Source organism: Ranitomeya imitator, chromosome 1, assembly GCF_032444005.1.
Source record: "Ranitomeya imitator isolate aRanImi1 chromosome 1, aRanImi1.pri, whole genome shotgun sequence".
NCBI lineage: Eukaryota > Metazoa > Chordata > Amphibia > Anura > Dendrobatidae > Ranitomeya > Ranitomeya imitator.
The window spans coordinates 108,184,335-108,206,792 of NC_091282.1; the positions used below are offsets into that span (position 1 = coordinate 108,184,335).

Sequence of the window (22,458 nt, forward strand, 5' to 3'; positions counted from 1 at the left end):
TATAATCCATGTTTTTCTTAATATGTAGATCAGATTTTTAGATCTATGGATGGGACATAGATTTCCTTGAGAATTGACCTCCAGAGCTCATTATAAATGAAAGGGTCCTTTACCAGTGTGAGCAGGAGAGCAGACTGTCAGTTATTACAGGTCTCACACTGGTAAAAGCCCCTTTTCATTTAAAATATTCTCTGGAGGCAGATTCTCAGGGAGGTCTATGTCCTGCCCATAGATTCTAACACCTCATTTACATATTAGGGGTAACTTGGATTTTCCTGGAATAAGACATCGGATTGGAGATGGCAAGATATAATTTTATTCAACTTTCTATGACCTTCATGCTCATATAGACGGCTTACAAGGGTTGATCCTACTGACAGATTTACTGTTAAGGCCTGTCCCACACGTCCAGATAATTCCGGTACCGAAAAAATCGGTACCGGAGTTATCCATGTCCGTGAGCTCACGTAGGCCATCTGTGTGGCACACGTGTGCCGCCCGTGTGCCGACTGGGTACCACACGGAGCTTGCAGGAGACAGCGCTAGAGATAAGCGCTGTCTCCTGCATCTGGTGCTGAAGCCGCCATTCATATCTTCTCTCCAGCACCGTTCGCTGGAAAGAAGATATGAAACATCCTTTTTTTTTTTTTTCGTGTTTTAAATAAAGATCCCTGTCCCCACCCACCTCCCACCCCCTGTGAGCCCGCCCACTGGTAATAAAATACCCGGCTCCCTCGCAGCGTCCTGTCCTCGCCGCAGCTTCTCCTGTGTGAGCGGTTACGTGGTGCCGCCATTACAGTCATGAATATGCGGCTCCACCCCTATGGGAGGTGGAGCCGCATATTCATGATTGTAATGGGCGGCACCACGTGACCGCTCATACAGGAGAAGCTGCGGCAAGGACAGGACGCTGCGAGGGAGCCGGGTGAGTATTTTATTACCAGCGGGCGGGCGCACAGGGGGTGGGAGGGGTTTGGGGACAGGGATCTTTATTTAAAACATTAAAAAACTAAAAAAAAAAAAAAAAAAGGATTTTTCATATCTTCTCTCCAGCGAACGCTGCTGGAAAGAAGATATGAATGGCGGCTTCAGCACCACGCTGGGGGATAGCGCTTACTGTAGCGCTGTCTCCTGCACGGCACACGGACTGCACACAGACAGCGTCCGTGTGCGGTACGTGTTTTACACGGACCCATTGAATTTAGTGGGTCCGTGTAATACGTGCGCTCCCACGAACACTGACATGTCTCCGTGTTTTGCACACGGACACACGGTCCGTGAAAACACGCTGACATGTGCAGAGACACGTTGATTTCAATGTGTCTACGTGAGTCAGTGTCTCCGGTACGTGAGGAAACTGTCACCTCACTTACCGGAGCCACTGACGTGTGAAACCGGCCTAAGGGAGAGTTTTCAGCAGGCTTCATATCAGCAGAGGCAGACTTACAATGACAGCTACACACAGCTGCTAGCACAGGATTCACTATTCACTCACTCAAGCTCATTAGATACTTCAATACAAAAGATAGGGTTGGGTCAGTTCCATGTGACTAAAGTCTGTGTTGGTTTTCCAAAAAAGTAAAAAAGCAAAAAAAAAGTAACACAAAATTTTGATTTAAACAGTAATTCAGTTCTTGATGATGACTTGCCTTTAAGATGGCCAGTTACTTTAGATACCATCAGTCTTGAAATCTTAATCACTTTTTTCCTTGTTCTTACGGCACTTTTGTCAATCTCATTTTGATGTTTTACCATTGAGCACAAGTACTGGCTGTGTTTCCTTGTTAATAAAGCTGCATAAATAATCGTTATGCTGACACTGGCTTTATCACTATTAACAGTCTCGAATACTGTGATTTAGAAGGTCCTCTTTTTTTTTAAACTCAAAACAAGTGACCGATTAAGAGCCACATTTGTTGTCCATTGGTAAACTTCATAAATGGCCTTATACAATAGTTCTTTCAGATGAAAAGAACATGGGCTTACAAAAAAAAGGCTCACAGTGACTCTTTTTCAACATGATTTATTTCCTACAGATTTGGAAAGCAGCATCTGGTCACCAAGCTCTGCTGGAAATTTGCCATGAAAGTAGAGAAAGCTTTATGTCTACCAGCATTTCTTTGCATGTGTAAAAAATTGTTCATTGTGATGATTATGGACGGAATTGCTTGAGAGAACTGACTATCTGGTTTATGATCGAATGTGTGCAGAGTTTTCTAGTTACTTAAGAGCTAGGTTTTCCGGTTAGGTTAGTTTATGATTTAAAGTTTCGTACTACTGCTTATTGTAATAGTGCCAGAAAAGATAAATTAGACATACATGCTACACTCAAAATGCCTGTGTTATGTCTTGTGATGGGTGTCTGATGGTTTTGGGGCGACTTTATGGATTCCTGTTGAGCATAACTTCCTATTGTCAGACAAGGTGTCTAAGGGGGAATATCACTCCCTTTTGGAGAGTGCCAACCTTGTGTAAGGAGGCTTATAGGCCATTTACTGCTCCTCTGAGAATCTAAATATGCAAATAACCTCTTCAGAGCGGATGGGAACTGAACTCTAGTGCTACTTTTTGGATGTAACACTCCTAAAAGTCAGTCTAAACTCTTTACAGAACCTAGCCAGATGACTTGGGATAAGAAGCCAATCCAGAAAGTCTATTTGCAGACACATGTTTTGGGGTGTTTGCTACTCCTCAGTGCAAAGCATGTGATTTGATTTGTCTAGGTGAGTTTCATGTCTGGCTTCTTATTCGAAGTCGTGTGGCAAGGCTTGCTAAAGGTTAAATAATGACTTTTAGGATTGCTACATCCAATAGTTGGCGCTAGAGTTCAATTCCTTTCTTTTTCTGCAGAGGCTATTTGTATAAAGTCAGACAAGTGTGTTATTGGTCAACCCTGCTGTATACTAGATTATGTAGACTTCAAATGTAACCACATCTATAGAAAGTCTATATGTAGAAGAAGGTGAAGTTTCTGTCACGGGTTTACTGCAACAGAGATCGGCCAAAAGACCGCAGTTTCTGATTTGACGTACTGCTGTGCTGATAAGAAGCACGTCTCCTTCATATTAAATGGTGCAGCTTTCTGTTATCAGTGCAGGGGTTAAACTGTTCATCTTAGAGTCTCTGAAGCTTTCCTACTTGGATGATCTTAGCTGTTTAGTATTGGCCACTCCCCTCTCCTATATATATACTTGCTTCTGACTATCTGGATTGCCAGTGTTAGTCTTATAATGCCTGGTGTGGAGTGGAGGTGTTGGTTGTTGGTAGAGGCGTTTGGAGTTCTGATCTCTAACGGTTTCTTGGTGTTTTGGCTGCGTACAAATCCTAATTCTCTCTCATTCTCTCCTGTTTGGTTTTCCTTCCTTTTCTCACCAGTGTACCACTGTTGAGTGCATATTTGTATGATGGTTATTTTCATTTATCCTTGTACATCATTTCTTGTAAGTCTAGTTTGTGTACAGTACAGACCAAAAGTTTGGACACACCACCTCATTTAAATATTTTTCTGTATTTTCATGACTATGAAAATTGTACATTCACACTGAAGGCTCAAAACTATGAATTAACACGTGGAATTATTTACTTAACAAAAAAGTGTGAAACAACTGAAAATATGTCTTATATTTTAGGTTCTTCAAAGTAACCACCTCTTGCTTTGATGACTGCTTTGCACACTGTTGGCATTCTCTTGATGAGCTCCAAGAGGTAGTCACCGGGAATGGTTTTCACTTTACAGGTGTGCCCTGTCAGGTTTAATAAGTGTGGATTTCTTGCCTTATAAATGGGGTTGGGACCATCAGTTGTGTTGTGCAGAAGTCTGGTGGATACACAGCTGATAGTCCTACTGAATAGACTGTTAGAATTTGTATTATGGCAAGAAAAAAGCAGCTAAGAAAAACAAGTGGCCATCATTACTTTAAGAAATGAAGGTCATTCAGTCTGAAAAAATTGGGAAAACTTTGAAAGTGTCCCCAAGTGCAGCGTCAAAAACCATCAAGCGCTACAAAGAAACTGGCTCACATGAGGACCGCCCCAGGAAAGGAAGACCAAGAGTCACCTCTGCTTCTGAGGATAAGTTTATCCGAGTCACCAGGCTCAGAAATCGCAGGTTAACAGCAGCTCTGATTAGAAACCAGGTCAATGCCACACAGAGTTCTAGCAGCAGACACATCTCTACAACAACTGTTAGGAGGAGACTTTGTGCAGCAGGCCTTCATGGTAAAATAGCTGCTAGGAAACCACTGCTAAGGACAGGCAACAAGCAGAAGAGACTTGTTTGGGCTAAAGAACACAAGGAATGGACATTAGACCTGTGGAAATCTGTGCTTTGATCTGATGAGTCCAAATTTGAGTTCTTTGGTTTCAACCACCGTGTCTTTGTGCGACGCAGAAAAGGTGAACGGATGGACTCTAAGTGCCTGGTTCCCACCATGAAGCATGGAGGAGGAGGTGTGATGGTGTGGGGGTGCTTTGCTGGTGACACTGTTGGGGATTTATTCAAAATTGAAGGCACACTGAACCAGCATGGGTACCACAGCATCTTGTAGCGGCATGCTATTCCATCCGGTTTGCATTTAGTTGGACCATCATTTATTTTTCAACAGGACAATGACCCCAAACACACCTCCAGGCTGTGTAAGGGCTATTTGACCAAGAAGGAGAGTGATGGGGTGCTACGCCAGATGACCTGGCCTCCACAGTCACCAGACCTGAACCCAATCGAGATAGTTTAGCGTGAGCTGAACCGCAGAGTGAAGGCAAAAGGGCCAACGAGTGCTAAGCATCTCAGGGAACTCCTTTAAGATTGTTGGAAGACCATTCCCAGTGACTACCTCTTGAAGCTCATCAAGAGTGTGCAAAGCAGTCATCAAAGCAAAATGTAACTACTTTGAAGAACCTAGAATATAAGACATATTTTCAGTTGTTTCACACTTTTTTAAGTATATAATTCCACATGTGTTAATTCATAGTTTTGATGCCTTCAGTGTGAATGTACTATTTTCATAGTCATGAAAATACAGAAAAATCTTTAAATGAGAAGATGTGTCCAAGCTTTTGGTCTGTACTGTATATACATACACTATTACTCCCCACTTCCCTGGGTGGGGGGAGGGCTACAGCATTTGGGCTGATTCAGGAGTTCAGCAAGGTACCTGGCCCCAGTGTTTTCACCATCAGAAGTAATCAGGGGAGCAGGGATAGCTAAGGCACCTCTAGCGCTGAGGACAGGAAAGGAAACCCTGGTCCCAGGTAATCTGATAACAGAGTTGTGACAGTTTTCATTCATGTATTTGTTCTGTTTCTCTTAAAAGAAATCGATCTCCACCTGATCACTTAATCTTGTTTTTGAGAAATGCCAGATACTTTTTCCAATTGCTGTGTTGAAACCTTTATGTTCCAATTAATTGTTTTAAATAATTTAAGCTCATTTCAAAGATCTTTTCCTACTCACTCTTGTTTTGTTTGGTACCGCATGTTTTCTATCAATAAGAGTTAACTAAAATTCATTACGAATCCTGGATTTTTTTTTCTTTCTCCAGGGCTGTTTACTTAGTCCGACATAAGGAAACCCGTCAAAGATTTGCAATGAAGAAAATCAATAAGCAGAACTTAGTCCTCCGAAATCAAATTCAACAGGCCTTCGTGGAGAGGGACATTTTAACATTTGCAGAAAATCCATTTGTGGTCAGCATGTACTGCTCCTTTGAGACCAAACGTCATTTATGTATGGTCATGGAGTATGTCGAAGGTAAGTTGGGATTTTAATTTTGCCATTATGTATCACTCTTTTCGTGAGAATTGTTGATTATTTGAAATTCCAGACCTTACTTAAAGGATTCTGTTTTTTGTGCCAGTGTAGAGTAGCTGCAATCATAATTCTTTTAGCTAGTGGACTGCAGTTACACAGTTCACCATTGATTGTTTACCCCCTTTTTTCCTTGCCGTGATCTGTAATCCAGAAATAGTATATCAACTGATCTTTTCTGACTTGCAAAGTACCTGACTCCTTAGGAAAATGTGATAGTCAACATTAGAAATCAACAGGCTCTGCCATGATTTGTGCGGATCCTCTTAGAAATAGATCTGCAATACTGGTCATCTTTCAATTGAAGCCATCACACTAGTGTGACCAGCATTTTCACTGTCTGATGGAATGTCAGTGGCAATTCATGGGATGTAAGCTCTTTGGTAATCAGTAGCATTCACATAGGCAGTCAATGAGGTCAGGTCCAAAACAGGTGAAGTTTATTACAGTTATATGAAAAAGTTTGGGCACCCGTATTAATCTTAAGCTTAATGTGTTATAAAAATTGTTTTTTTTTTGCAACAGTTATTTCAGTTTCATATATCTAATAACTGTTGGACACAGTAATGTTTCTGCCTTGAAATGAGGTTTATTGGACTAACAGAAAATGTGCAATCTGCATTCAAACAAAATTGGTGCATAAGTATGGGCACCCCACCAGAAAAGTGACATTAATATTTAGTAGATCCTCCTTTTGCAAAAATAACAGCCTCTAGTCACTTTCTGTAGCTTTTAATGAGTTCCTAGATCCTGGATGAAGGTATTTTTGACCATTCCGCTTTACAAACAATTCCAGTTCAGTTAAGTTTGATGGTCGCCGAGCATGGACAGCCCTCTTCAAATGATCCCACAGATGTTCAATGATATTCAGGTCTGGGAACTGGGATGGCCATTCCAGAACAGTGTAATTGTTCCTCTGCATGAATGCCTGAGTAGATTTGCAGCGGTGTTTTGGATCATTGTCTTGCTGAAAGATCCATCCCCTGCGTAACTTCAACTTTGTCACTGATTCATGAACATTATTGTCAAGAATCTGCTGATACTGAGAGGAATCCATGCATCCCTCAACTTTAACAAGATTCCTGGTGCTGGCATTGGCCACACAGCCCCAAAGCATGATGGAACCTCCACCAAATTTTACTGTGAGTAGCAATAACAAATTGTATTGTGGTACCGTGTTAGCCAGAAAAATCGATGTGAATACTTTTCTGCCCAATGATGACAGAAGTATTCTGGGAGTGATACCTTTATTGGCTAACCAGAAAATAATATGTTTGCAAGCTTTCAGAGCACAGAGGCTCCTTCTCTGCCTGAAGAAGGAGCCTCTGTGCTCTGAAAGCTTGAAAACATATTATTTTCTGGTTAGCCAATAAATGCATCACTCCTAGAATACTTCTGTCATCATTGGGCAGAAAAGTATTCACATCGACTGTGAGTAGCAAGTGTTTTTCTTGGAATGCTGTGTTTTTTGGCCGCCATGCATAACGCCTTTTTGTATGACCAAACAACTCAATCTTGGTTTCATCAGTCCACAGGACCTTCTTCCAAAAAGAAAGTGGCTTCTCCAAATGTGCTTTTCATACCTCAGCCGACTCTGTTTGTGGCGTGCTTGCAGAAACGGCTTCTTTCGCATCACTCTCCCATACAGCTTCTCCTTGTGCAAAGTGCGTTGTATAGTTGACCGATGCACAGTGGCACCATCTGCAGCAAGTTGATGCTGCAGCTCTCTGGAGGTGTTCTGAGGATTGTCCTTGACTGATCTCACCATTCTTCTTCTCTGCCTTACTGATGTTTTTCTTGGCCTGCCACTTCTGGCCTTAACAAGAACTGTACCTGTGTTCTTCCATTTCCTTACTATGTTCCTCATAGTGGAAATTGACAGGTTAAATCTCTGAGACAGCTTTTTGTATCCTTCCCCTGAACAACTATGTTGAATAATCTCTGTTTTCAGATCATTAGACAGTTGTTTTGAGGAGCCCATGATGCCACTCTTCAGAGGAGATTCAAACAGGAGAACAACTTGCAAGTGGCCACTTTAAGTAGCTTTTCTCATGATTGCATACACCTGGCTATGAAGTTCAAAGCTCAATGAGGTTAGAAAACCAAAAAAAGTGCTTTAATAAGTCAGTAAAAAGTAGGTAGGAGTATTTAAAACAAGAAAATGATAAGGGTGCCCATACTTATTCACCTGTCAAATTTTGTTTGAATGCAGATTGCACATTTTCTGTTAGTACAATAAACCTCATTTCGAGGCAGAAACAATACTGTGTCCAACAGTTATTAGATATATGAAACTGAAATAGCTGTTGCAAAAAAAAAATAATTTTTATAAAACATTAAGATTAAGATTAATAGGGGTGCCCAAACTTTTTCATATAACTGTATGTCCATAAGCTTCCAGATAAGGTTCAAATAGCACAGCCTTTTCTGGGCATTAAAACAGAATAGCAGAACCAAAACAGAAAATAAATAGTCAATATATAGCACTGGCTCACTTATTTAGATGTCATTCCTTTGCTCGCAGCATCTGGCAGAGACTGAGCCACATAAACAAGGTCTTTCACCCTCCAGATACAGACCATTATGGAGCAGTTCATCTACCTGTTCACACCAGATGTACCTCCTAGATTGGATTATGGGAATGACCAGTCCCGCCCAGCTCTTCAAGTTGTTCCTTAAAATCCGGACCCAAAATCCAGGCCCATTAAAACCTTCTCGACACTATTCATGCTGGAGCCTGCTCTCTGGGTTTTACATCACCAAGGCTAGGCACATCGATACATACACACCATCCAGGACTGGTCCGGCTGCAATCTTACAGGGATTTTCTGGAATTCAAAAGAACAGATGTGTGTATATCGCTGAAAGCCATTGATGATTGCCATTTATGTATTGACAAGAGAATGGTGTCACAATAATGTGAATATGCCATGTTTGAGTATCTACCTAAAAGTTCCATGGCCTGTCGGACACAAGCTGTGGGCCTTTTTGACCCCCCTCTTCTCACTCTGCCTGTATGTGAAATCCTATACTTCTCCCCCCTCAAGAATTTATATGGCTTTACGCTGCGCAGTCAGACTCTGAAAATCCCTTATTTCCCCCTCCTACCTGGTACTGGTTAAAACTTGTACAGAAAGCATTAGATTCTATTGTTCTCTGAAGGTTATGTCTATTGGCACTGATCAGGGCTAGAGATATAAGAATTCTATATCCCAGATGTCCATCGAGTGCAAAGAGCGGGTTTCTCCTTAAGTGAGTCATGTAATTAAACCATGTTTACACTTAAAAGAATCGCCCCGACGTGGTGCACCTCCTGATCATTGTATAATAATAATCTTTATTTTTATATAGCGCTAACATATTCCGCAGCGCTTTACATTTTTTGCACACATTATCATCACTGTCCCCGATGGGGCTCACAATCTAAATTCCCTATCAGTATGTCTTTGGAATGTGGGAGGAAACCGGAGTGCCCGGAGGAAACCCACGCAAACACGGAGAGAACATACAAACTCTTTGCAGATGTTGTCCTTGGTGGGGTTCGAACCCAGGACTCCAGCGCTGCAAGGCTGCAGTGCTAACCACTGCGCCACCGTGCCGCCCACGTATCTTTCGTATACGAGATTCATACAGCATGATAGGCATAAAAATGAGTGCCATAAATGTAAGTAAATGGGATCTTTCAGCCTGTAAGTGAGGTCACCACGAAGTGCCTGGGTTTTAGTATAGGAAATAAGTGAGTGAAGCTGCCGTCTTCATGTGTCTTTGTCTGGGGTCCTGTTGAGGGACAGGGGTGATGCATCTGGATATATGCTCGTCCTTCCCCTCCCCCCCCACAGCACACGGTCAGCCATGAATTGATATGACATAACAAAATGTAAGTGTTTTTGAACTTTAATCCCATTTTATTTGTAATTGTATTGTACATACGATAATTGTCGTCTTTATAATATCTTTTTATACCTCTGTACCACTGCCTACTTTTTTTGGAGTAAAATATAAAATTTACTAGCTTGTCTCTCCTTGCTCTATAACGTACGGTCACGTCCTCTGAAGTGAATTACGCTACTAATCTGGGTTGGCCCAGTTGGACCCATTAATAATTAAGAAATAGAAGCTGGTGGCAGCAGAATTTGTCCTGTGCAATTGGGAGGCTTTGTAGTGACCGGCGGCGTTGATAATTATTGTTCCTGCCTGAGTGTGAGTAGTTATATCGACCTCACTGCAGCATGCACAATAGCCGGTACATAGAAGGCAGACTTTCTGGCAACTAATTATCCTAGGTGCAGTACATGGTCTGACCTGAGGGTAAGGGGGGCGCCAGAGAGCTGCAAGTTCCAAACCAGAACTGGGAAGTGGGATATAGATAAATCCCCTTCAGAAAGAACCAGGGGCAACAAAACAACCCGGGTTTATGACAAATTGGTGTGAGTGGTGGGCTTGATAAAGTTATTCTCCCCGTGAACCATGACAAATGGGTTGAATTTTCAAGTGGATTTTTTTCAGCTGAATACCATCAGAATGCAAATGTTCAGGAAAATCTCCATTAACTTCTTTATTTTCCCGTTTCATAGTATTTTTCATTTTTACATTACGCCATGGGATTTATGAGGTAGATTGATTCATTCTTTGTTTAACGCAGTGTTCCCCAAGCTGTAGCTCTCCAGCTGTTGTAAAGCTGCAACTCTCTATGTGCCCTGACAGCTTGTTTCTGCCAGGGCTTGTTGGACATTGTAAAGGTACAACAGCTGGAGAGCCGCCGCTTAGGGAACACTGCTCGAGTATATGTCTACCCATCATTACTCATCTATTTGGACGTCAAAAGCAAGAACCTTTGGGGAATCCTGCCAACGTCAAAACCAAATAGAAAACTTGTATGTTTTTTTAATGTCTCAAACTAAATAAATTAAGTGATGTAGAGAAAAACAATAATGCAAATTACCAGAGGATACACTGGACATCTGCAATTTGTGTCAGACTCGATGACCTATTGATTAGATCAGTGAACGGCAATATCAATGGCTGACCATTATGCCTCTACATATTTGTCCTCGACAGTTATCGTAATCCTTCCTGTAGAGGTTTATAGCTTTTGTAGCTACATGTAAAGCTGCATTTACACTGCAAAATAATGGTGGAGTGTTGTTAGACATGCTTGTTTCACGATAATCTTTCCATGTAAACAGGCTGCTCATCACTTGATGAATGAACAAAATTCTCATTCATTGGGTGAAATGACCTTTTGCACAGTTCAAAAGATGATAGTTCTTAGTGGTTTTCTGGTTGTTATACAGTGTTTGATGATGCAGTAAAAATGCATGTCAAAACATTGCAAAGTAAAAAAAAATGTTTACATATTGAGGAAGTTGGGCTTCTTTTCCAATTGCCTTGGATCCCCTAAATTACTTACTAAATGTTCCTCCAAGGACACTAGAAAGAAGTCATCCAGGGTTTTCCTATATATTTGCAAAGCCACAGAGTCTTTTCGTTGTAGCGCACAATGGCCTCTGAAGGGTCCTATGGCCCCTAGGATGTCTGACACCACAACCAGGTTCCTAGACACTTGGTGGTGGTATGACCATAAACGCTTCCTCCTTCATTCCCTTTGCCCTTACCCTCCCCTCGATTCTTACTCCTTGTCTTGTGGTATGTACCCCATCCTACCACTTTCCTTTCTTCCTGTTAAACATTGTATTACACGTCTTATTGAGAGTTCAGAACGTTGGACAATAACCTGGATTTTGTATTTGATTTTCTATTATTATTGTAATTTTCAATAAAGGGTATAGAATAAAAATAAAATATACAAAATGCAATAAAAACAAGATATGTACATTTGAAATGCTGTTTAAAACAAAATGCGTGTAGGAGTGATCACATTTTCCATTAATCTACTGTAGAACATATTGTATTTTTTGGAAAAATAACAAATACATACAGTATCTCAGGGAGGATTTAGAAATAAAGTAATTGGACATTTTGTTCATGTACTGTTGACACTAACACTTTTAGCATTTTGGATATAGACAGTAATTGGAAGTATCTTTCCTTGATATTTTCGTTTTGTTTATTTTTGTAGCTTGAACACATTGTATAATGACTACCCCATTTTATTATTGTAAGTCTTGACATATTTGTACTGCAGTCAGCATTGTTCTGCTCCTGATGAGAACAATTCCTGCCTTGTATTCTAAAGCTATGGGACCGTTTTGTTCCTATGACTACCACCAACAAAGTACACAAAACACACACTAAGCATGCAAAAAGATTAACGACTGGAGAATACCATAAAAACAATACCAAAGGTTTGGTGGAGGAAATGAGCAAATTCCTAAAGTTATCATGCATACGCCTTACAGAATTTTTAAAGAGTCTGAAAGATGCGCCCAGGAAAACTTTGACCATGTCACTATATTTGTGGACTGACTTACTAGATTCTATATCAATCACCTGTCACATTTGCTTTCTGCTTTAGGAGGAGACTGTGCCACCCTCCTGAAGAACATGGGACCTTTGCCCGTAGACATGGCTCGAATGTATTTTGCGGAAACTGTTCTCGCCCTGGAATATCTCCATAACTATGGAATCGTGCACAGAGACTTGAAACCTGACAAGTAAGTTCATTAGTGACTCTTGCAGGGATTCCAGGAGGGTTTGGAGAAATGGTCAGATTTTTCTTTACCAGAAATCATGCCACTCTGGGCCATGGGCCATGTCTGTTACTTAGCATCGTTCATTTAAATGGAGCTGAGCTATTATACCACACACTATGTATTGGATAGGACATAGCTTTTGAAAAATGTACTTGGCTTCGGCTCTGGTTTGGCTTCATATCCTTTCGAATACATCTGTTTTTGGAGACATATAGGCTTGCAACACTCCATGGGAAATAAAGTATGCATAGTATTGCTTAGCCTATAGGTCTTCTTAAGGCAGGTTGGCGGTCTCTTTAAGTAGAAAGTTTACCTTTTAGAAATCCTGTCGAAAGGTCTCTCACCCAACCAACCAGTCTCCTACTTTGCAGTGATTCTAACGGAGGTTCTGGTTTGGCTTTTTATCGCATTTCAAGTGGCAAGGCTTTTTATATGATCCATATTGACTAAAAGTCATGATAGAAGGTGAGGTAATGCCATTGTACATGACCCTCATAGGAAGATATTAGACACGTTTCATATATTTAAGCAAGCCATGGCTTAAAACTTTCAAGGTTGAGCTGAACTTGTTACAGATGGCATATTTCTTCTGCTGCAGATAAAAAAAAGCTTAGAAGTGGCACTCACCATGGTTGTATGGTGCTCTTTCATCCAGTAGACATTTGGAGTGGTCATTAGGGGTTGTACACACTAGGTGGCGTTCGTTTCACACTGTAGCTACCGCTTCATCAGGCGCATCAGCTAGATGAAGCACTGGCTACATAAAAAAAAAAAACTGCCATCGCATAATCAATGCCGCTTGCATGAACAACCGGCACTGCCTGCTCTGTTGAGTAAAACAGCGTGTGATTCGGGAGTGCCGCTTACTTATTCTTTACCGTAAAATAAATATTTGTTTGTTGTATTCTACTTCTAATAAGTGAGCACTAAAGACCCTGGGGAATATCTTATTTCTCTGCCAGCATTGCATTGCCTATATGTTTCTCTACTTAAGATTGGTGGCCTCCTAAAGAAAAACATTATCTCTTTGGCCGTATTCCCCCAGTTTGTAGAATACAATGAAGAAAAAAAAATGGTCCAGTCCTGAAGATGTGAAATACATGGATGGTTACAGGATTAAACTGACCTTTTTTGTGCCAAGGCTTACAGTACATGTGATTAATGCAGTATGACATGTAAGTCCCCCTGGTTATCCACCGATACTATACACAAGCAGCTTGTGACCGAGTGCAGGGAATCACTTGATGTGTCCTTGAAGATGTCACAATTTCATATTGAACTTGTGAATTTGCATTCTCTGTATTTTAAAATGTTTCCGAGAAAGTCATCAGGTTGAGCCCATTAATTTTTTTGCAACTAGCCAGTACTGTTAATTGTATGGGAGCCTTCTGGCTCCTCTCTGGTGGTAAATGTTGGATAGCAGGCCTGAGAACTGAAAGCTAGATTGTTAGATGCTTTTTTTCCCACAAATGATAAACAATGGCCAGATGTTATTGCAGTAGGCTATTTCCCGCTCTTCCCGTTAAAACTAATCCTGTGTTCTCATTTCACCCTGCATATTATTATTGTTAGTGGCGTTAGGGGATAATTATAGATGTTGGACTAACATGGGTTGTCTTAATTGGGAGAAAAGATGTTTTTTAGTTGTGACCCTAATATATATATGTGTATATTATATTTTCAATGTATACAGAGTTGTGTGTAATAGAAAGCCAGAGTAAGTGGACTTCAAGTGTGTTCTGCCGATTCAAGAACATATCATAAACAATTTAGTTGAAGCTGCTTTATTTATCAATGCGTTTCAGAGTCAAATCCGACTACTTCAGGACAACCATATATGAAAGTCTTTAGCCATTAAAAGGTATCAACCACTGTCCAGGACTCTCATATTTTAATATCTTTCTATCTTCAATATTATTATTTTTTTCTAATCAGACAACTTCTTTAAATACCTACATGAAATGCAAACCCTAAAATAACATAACTGTATTGGTGTTTGGCTAGGGCTGGTCACATCGAGAGCTAGCGTATCCAATGAGGAAAAATTTGACCGATGTGTATCTTCATCTTGCTTCTAAGAGAGCCCAATAAATTTTGGCTATTTGACAAATTCTGTAATTTTAGTCTCTGAAAAAAGTCAAGTGTTGCAGGTGATTTATTTATTATGATGGAATATAGGCTGAACTGGATGGACAAATGTCTTTTTTCGGCCTTACTAACTATGTTACTATGTTACTATTTGTGTAGCAGGATCTTTATAGATTGACCTCCTAATCTCCCTCGATCAGTACCGTGACATCTATATTGGGCTGTGCCCTTTGTACTACATTAAGCAGGTATACAATAATTTATTAATCACTTGCCTGTGGCACACAAAGCCTAGAGGGAATGGCCATTGAATTTTTTCACAAAGGAAAACCATTTCTCCTCCCCCCCCCCTTCTTTTGCATTGACCATAGAAGTTTGCATGCAGAGGCGGTGTGCAGGACGGGCACTGTGATGAGGTCAGGGAGGATTAGCTGCCTTGTGACTAGGAAGCTTAACTAGATGAAATTTCAGATGGACGGACTAGTATGGTTCCCCCAGTTACTGAGAAGAATGGGGAAACAAAATCTGTAATGTGTCATCAAATTAGTTCTGCTGTTTCTAATTAGAGGCACTGATGACTGGTGAACGTGTTGTGTTATGTTTCTGGTATTAGATGATCCCATTTGGCATTGTAAAGAAGGCACGGTGTAGAAGTCAATGGAGGTATAGTGTGGTCGCTCTCATGATTTCATGCCATCCGTAACTTTTCCCATTGCTTTTAATGATTGTAAAGTGTAGACAGTTTTTATCACAGAAAAGGTGAGCCTTACATAGAATTACATTTTTGTCTGCATTTTTTTTTTAAATTGCATAGACTAAAATAATAATCGTGAATACAATAAATGGTCCACACAAAGATAGCTGAGAGAACCAACAGATAATATTCTATATCTATGCTTTACATTGCCGATGATCAGTCTGAAGAACGCTCATAAGACTTTTCGTTCCCGTTCATTGATTTGTGTAATCTTGTGCTCCAATTAAACTAATAAATACTTGTATGTTTCTTGAGATCACGTATTTTATGCAGGGAATAAACTGCAGACAATAATAAAACTGTGTGCAAAGAACCAATTTCACTAATGATCATTTGGTCGCATACAGTGCTGGTGATTATTCCATGTAAATGGAAGATGCCGGCGGCAGAGCTATACCAGATGAATGATGGCAACGCTACTTGTGGAAAGGAACCTCCGGAGTTTTACTGGAGTGGCTTCACCTGGGAATAGATGCCATGTGCACATACTTTTAGGTTGTCTCCTAACGAGCTATTGATCACTTTCTTAAAAACAAGCTTCTTTTGGAGCATTGTAATAGCTCTTGCTGGTTGTGAGGGTGTTAGTGGTGGTTTAGAATGCAAGGTACTTTGTTTGGAAGGGAAGTATCCTTGATACCTTGTATTTTGCTGAACGTCCAGAGCCAATGCCTTACGACCCGGACTTATAAGGACTGTGTGGAGGGTGTTCCACAGTGTTGAAATGATGGTGAACTGTGGTCCAGCAAGTTAGTCAGGATGTTCTTGCGATCTGTGTTCAACCAAAAAATAATAAGTTGTTCCATCTAGGGTTGATGATATGACAAAAGGAATCTTTACAGTCTGTGCACTGCACCCCCTACCCTATCACCTGAGGGCTATACCAATCTTATGGAAGCATTGCTGTAGTAGTCATCTTCTTCATTAAAATAACCAACTAAGTCAACAGTAGCATTGGCAATGACTAAAGATCTTAGGGTCTGAAACGCGTCTACCACTGTGAACTCCCCACTCTAGGGTTAGTGGCTACTATACTGTTATAATGGATTTTATGAATTTTCAATAAACATTTGTTTTATGGGATTTTTGGATCTGGATCCTATTTTCTTCACTCGAACAGTAGCGTTGCCTCTACCTCTGAGACATTGAAGTTTGGCTGCTTTGATTTGACAACATTTTCTCAGTAACTAATCTGGGCAGTCCACAACTTGTCAAATGTATTTAGCAATCTTATAAGATGCTTGACAAGCTCGCCATAGGTTTTAGCCCAGAAGGGTTGATATCCGCTGACGAGCAGACATGCTCCATCTTGATACAAGTTTCCTTAACCAAATAATAGTATTGATATTTATACACTAACATATTCTGCAAATTGTGAGCACTCGCGGGCAGGGTCCTCTCTCCTCCTGTACCAGTTGTGACTTGTATTGTTCAAGATTAATGTACCTGTTTTTATTATGTATACCCCTCCTCACATGTAAAGCGCCATGGAATAAATGGCGCTATAATAATAAGTAATAATAATAATAATTCTGCAGCGCTTTACAATTTAGAGGGAATGTCTACAGATTCCAGTGCAATCCATGTTTTTAGGATTGTTGTTGCTGTTCACATGCAATAATGTATTTAATAGCTGCTTTTTGTATATATACACAGGAAATAAAATCACACTTGGTTGAAATATGGCTTGTAGGTCTATAAATTGAAGCATCTCTTTGATTTACAGCTTGCTGGTAACCTCAATGGGACATATAAAGCTTACAGATTTTGGACTTTCCAAAGTGGGTCTTATGAGCATGACGACCAACCTTTATGAGGGTCACATTGAGAAGGACGCGCGAGAGTTTCTGGACAAGCAGGTCAGCTTCTTAACTACTATCGTTTTGTTTTTTTTTTAAGTGAGTCTTTCAGTCTTTAAAATATACTTTGCTCAAAAGTTTATACAAGTGAAAGTTTCTTTTTTTTTTATGTAAAATGTACTGGTAAGTTTGTTTATACAGCTCTAGTCAGGTTTTTTTTTTTTTTTAACACTGCATATAATGTGTGTAATGCTCATAGAAGTGCTCCGGATTGAAACAAGATCTTCGTAGTCATGCTCTACTTTGGTTAATAGATGAGGATGTTAAAGTGAATGTGCCATCAGAAGATTATCCATCGTATATTTTTGTGTTAAATGTCTTTGTTTTCATTTTTTACATTGAAAAATCAGAACTCTTCTAGTATTTCCAGTGGCCACTGCTTTAATATTAGACTCCTTCTTCCTGTTGGGCTCATAGACATTAGCAGTAATAAATGGACTCGGATCCTACTGAATTGTATTGATGTATCTAATGAGCATGCAATCATCAGGCATAGGTCCTTTGGAACAGAGGGGGCAGGAGGTGAGCTGTGATAATCATCTGTTGTGTATGGTGATGTGGTTCTGTGTTATCAGCTGTATAAAGAGGTGTTACCTTTCACTGTAATCCCGTCTGTGATGATAATGAGACTGCTGAAAAGTCTTCTATTTAGAACAGGGAGTGTGAATCTAATATAAAACCTAGTGGCCAATGTGAACATTTAAAGGGGTACTGCAGGGAGATAAAAAAAAAAATTTATACTGGTCCTGCCCTCATAAGATGAGATGTCCTGTGCACTTCAATTTTCTTTTGAACACCTCTAATTCTGTGTGACAGGATCTGCTCCTCACTAATTCCACCTCCTGTCTGGGACGTTGCAGTAGTGGGCAGCTCCATGCTGTTACAATCAGCCAGTCTACTGATAATAGTTGGTTTTCTACAGAAAACGGGGCTTGGCCGCACACCCTCATCTCAGACTGGGCGTTACAGCGGGGAACTTCACACTGCTGTGTGATGTACTGTCCCAGACGGGAGAGGAGAGCAGTGAGGAGCAGCTCGTGTCATACAGAATTCCAAGTGTTCTAAAGATAATTGAACTGCATTGGGCATATCATCTATATACTTTGAGGGCAGGGACCATACAAAAATATATCTCTCCGGAGTACATATACATACACACATATATATATATAAAATGTGTGTGTATAAGAAATGAGATAAAAAAATTATCAAACTATTAAAGAAAAATACATTTAATGTAAAAACCTGATTTAAGCAATAGGTTATATTCTGGTGATGCATTCCCCTTAGAGAGGAGCTTATCTTTAGGCTGATGTGCATTATTACGCTGTCAGCAATGCCCCCCTGAAAAATACCAATGACATTAACATATATATATTAGAATACTAGATTGTGGCCCGATTCTAACGCATCGGGTATTCTAGAATATGCATGTCCCCGTAGTATATGGACAATGATGATTCCAGAATTCGCGGCAAACTGTGCCCGTCGCTGATAGGTCGAGGCAACCTTCATCGTCGCCATGGCAACCATTATGACATCTACGTCGATACTGTGCCCGTCGCTGATTGGTCGAGGCGAATTCGCGGCAGACTGTGCCCGTCGCTGATTGGTCGAGGCAACCTTTATGACATCATCGTCGCCATGCTGTGCCCGTCGCTGATTGGTCGAGGCCGCCATTATGCATGTCCCCGTAGTATATGGACAATGATGATTCCAGAATTCGCGGCAGACTGTGCCCGTCGCTGATTGGTCGAGGCAACCTTTATGACATCATCGTCGCCATGGCAACCATTATGGCATCTACGTCGATACTGTGCCCGTCACTGATTGGTCAAGGCGAATTCGCGGCAGACTGTGCCCGTCGCTGATTGGTCGAGGCAACCTTTATGACATCATTGTTGCCATGGTCGAGGCGAATTCGCGGCAGACTGTGCCCGTCGCTGATTGGTCGAGGCAACCTTTATGACATCATCGTCGCCATGCTGTGCCCGTCGCTGATTGGTCAAGGCCTGGCGGCCTCGACCAATCAGAGACGCGGGATTTCCAGGACAGACAGACAGAAAAACCCTTAGACAATTATATATATAGATATCTCTGGAATTATATGGAGAATTTTAAGAGGACCTGGCACTTGCTCAATAAAAAGTTAGATGCAAGCTCCCTGAGCTCCCCTGATTTTCTGGAGTGCGCTATGTGAAATCTTCTCTTTTTTTTTTCTGGGGTTGTGGACTTTTTCTTCTCCCTACCCGGTGCTTGGAATTACCACTCAGGATCATCTGAGACTGATAGATTAGCTGCCGATCTGTAATTGGCAACATCTGGAAGGGACGGAAAAAATTTATGAAAAAACGCCCAATTGGCTACAAAGCAAAGATTTCACATTTTACGCTCCAGAAAAAAACCCAAATGTGAATATCTCTGCATTGGAGTGACGCTGCACAATCAGGGGAGCTCAGACATTTTTGAAAGGTATTGAACTACATTTTTTTGACCAAGTGACAGGTCCTCTTTAGAAAAAAAAACAAACAAAAAAACGACTTACTCCGACGAACAGCGAGAATAAAATAAGAGCAAAATCTGAACACTTCAAAGTCAGATCCCCCTCGACCTATTAACTCCAAATATGCTAAAAGGGTATTTAAGCAGCTCTTTACTGTGACACAACTATTTTAAACCTTTCCTTGTTGAATTCATTGACTGAAAGTAATACATGACAGAAATAAATATCCGTATTCTTTACGATTCTGCCTAGTTAATTTTCTTGGTTGTCTACCCAAAAATACGATTGTACTGTCGTAATATTTAAGACGGCGCAGTAAGACACTAAGGGAAGTCTGTGAATCTCTGTAGACTACTTTGAGGCTTATGATGCATTGGACAATTAAAGGTGCTGAAATCTTAGCCGTGGTCCATTGACTTTTTTTCATGCCTCATTACCAATTGTCCACAATCTGTGTATTCTAAAGTGACTTGGGGGAGAAATCCATCTGAACAATATCTTGGCCGAATATATGTTTTCTTCACTTTCCTGCTGCACTGCAAATGGTTTGGTTCGTTCTTAATTTAATACTTTTTAACATGAAAATATAATATATTAAATTGAATCTAATTTTTCTTTTTTGTTTAACCATACACAATATGTCAAATGAATTACCAGCAGGATTTCTTACCCTTCTGTTTTTATCCCCAGTGTTTGTGGGAGGGGGATATAAAACTGTTGTGAATATATGCAGAAAATTGATGTTTATTAGTTTTAAGCTGCTCAGCTCATGTCTAACGTTTGGCAGCAGCGGTGAGAGCTGGCGGTAATTAAGCAGCTGTGTCTCATCCATCACTCGTAAGGTAGACTGGGCCTCATGTTGTTAGCGCAAATATTTCCAGTTAAGATATATAGCTTTGATCCCCTTTAATAACAATCTATCCCTATAATATGGAGAAAAAAAGTACAAACTTGCACTTTAAAGAAGCTCTCCCTTCAACATTTTTTTCCTTTTAAAATATTGCAACGACCATTAGTGATGGGCGAGTAGCATTGTTGCTCGGGTGGTCTCCGAGTATTTGTGACTGCTCGGTGATTTAGTTTTTGTCCACGAAGCTGCATGATTTATGGCTGCTAGCCAGCCTGAGTACATGTGGGGGTTGCCTGGTTGCTAGGGAATCCCCTCATGTATTCAAGCTGTCTAGCAGCCGTAAATCACGGAGCTGAGGCAACGAAAACTAAATCTCCGCGCAGTCCCAATTACTCGGAGACCACCTGAGCAACGAGTATACTCGCTCATCACTAATCACCATATTATATAGCACTGTGTATTTACAATTGCACATTTTGCCTTTCTACCCAGCTAATGATTCTTTTTTCTCTGCTCTATGTAGAAACAGAAAGTCTGCTGTCCCTTCATTTATCATTCCCCTCTTCAAAAGTGACCCAACTGCTACCGCCTCCCCACCCCTCCAGCCAGGGACTTTTGTAGTGACTCATACTGGGAATATTGACCTCCCGTTTCTACATAGAGCTTAGAAGGATTCAGCTAGTCATAGGCCTAATGAAAATTAAATTAATTGGGTAGAAAGGCAAATTAAGCAATTGTAAGTACACAGTGCTGTATAATATGATGACTGCAATATATTAAGAGGATACAAACACTATTGCCATATATTGTACACATAGCACTGACATATATTTTGTACACAATAGAAATCATTAAATTGATTCTAAACTAACCAAATTAATTTACACTTTCCTAAAGAATCAGAAAGGGTTCAGTTTTTATTTGACTTATACTCCTCTCACTCCAGCCCTCATTTGTCCAGCTGCACAGCCCCTCTCTGCTCTGGTCTTCCGTCATCTCCTCCAGATGCCTCCCAAAATCTTTTGCTATTCCATGCCGACTAGGTCTCAAAGTGTCATGACATTGCGTGACTATAGTCACTGCCCAGTCCATCTGAAGGCCGGAATGGAGAGAGGCTGCACGGCTTTGCCGGTAAAGGCCGGAGTGAGGCGAGTGTAATTTTCAAAGGAAATTTCCTTGCCAAATTTAAGTGGATCTGGAGCAGTGACTATGGTCTATCCACTGGTGGACGCCTGAACAAAATATGATCCCTAAGTTTTTTTTCTCAGTATGCAACCCATCCAGAAATTGCCCATCTGGAAAGATACAAAAGACAAAGGGCCCGATTTATTAAAGCCAGTGTTGTTCACTCTGGTCTTGATGACTAGATGTGCTGGAGCCAGACTCCTGATTTACAAAGAGGCATATGCCTGTTCCTGAATCAGGAGTGTCTGACGAGTGGTGTGCACCTCCTACTCATCATGAATGTGACAAGCGCCGCTCGCTATGCCCCCGTCCCTCATCCCACTTTGTCAGAATGCCAGACGTTGCAAAATTTTGAGCCATCTCAAGTTGCAGCAAAGTTACGGTATGTGGGTTTTCAAAGCTTTTTACGCCAGAGTACTGTCAAAAAATCTTTGCTGAATATGGCTCATATGATTTTGGTGTACAGATTAGGACGGAATTGTTTTACCCTTTTTTTTGTTTTTGTTTTGTATTTTGCTTCCTATTTACTTTGTATAAATTATAATTTTATTAATCATCATTTATTTCTTCAATTGGATTTTAGGTTTGTGGAACGCCCGAATACATTGCCCCAGAAGTGATTTTGAGACAAGGTTATGGGAAGCCTGTTGATTGGTGGGCGATGGGAATTATTTTGTATGAGTTCCTGGTCGGATGCGTCCCTTTCTTTGGGGACACACCAGAGGACTTGTTTGGTCAGGTTATCAGTGGTGAGTAAAAG

The 22,458-nt window shown here is 40.7% G+C and overlaps 1 protein-coding gene across 6 annotated transcripts in view; it reads left to right on the top strand.

Moving 5' to 3' along the window:
* The window catches only part of MAST4 (microtubule associated serine/threonine kinase family member 4), a 716,609-nt gene that overhangs the window by 662,245 nt on the left and 31,906 nt on the right, over positions 1-22,458 (top strand). For all 6 annotated transcript variants that reach the window (XM_069749605.1, XM_069749612.1, XM_069749636.1 and 3 more), the window contains 4 exons: positions 5,541-5,749; positions 12,282-12,420; positions 17,028-17,160; positions 22,282-22,447. In XM_069749605.1, the coding sequence (XP_069605706.1) occupies positions 5,541-5,749; positions 12,282-12,420; positions 17,028-17,160; positions 22,282-22,447 (647 nt within the window). The remainder of the gene's footprint in view (positions 1-5,540; positions 5,750-12,281; positions 12,421-17,027; positions 17,161-22,281; positions 22,448-22,458) is intronic.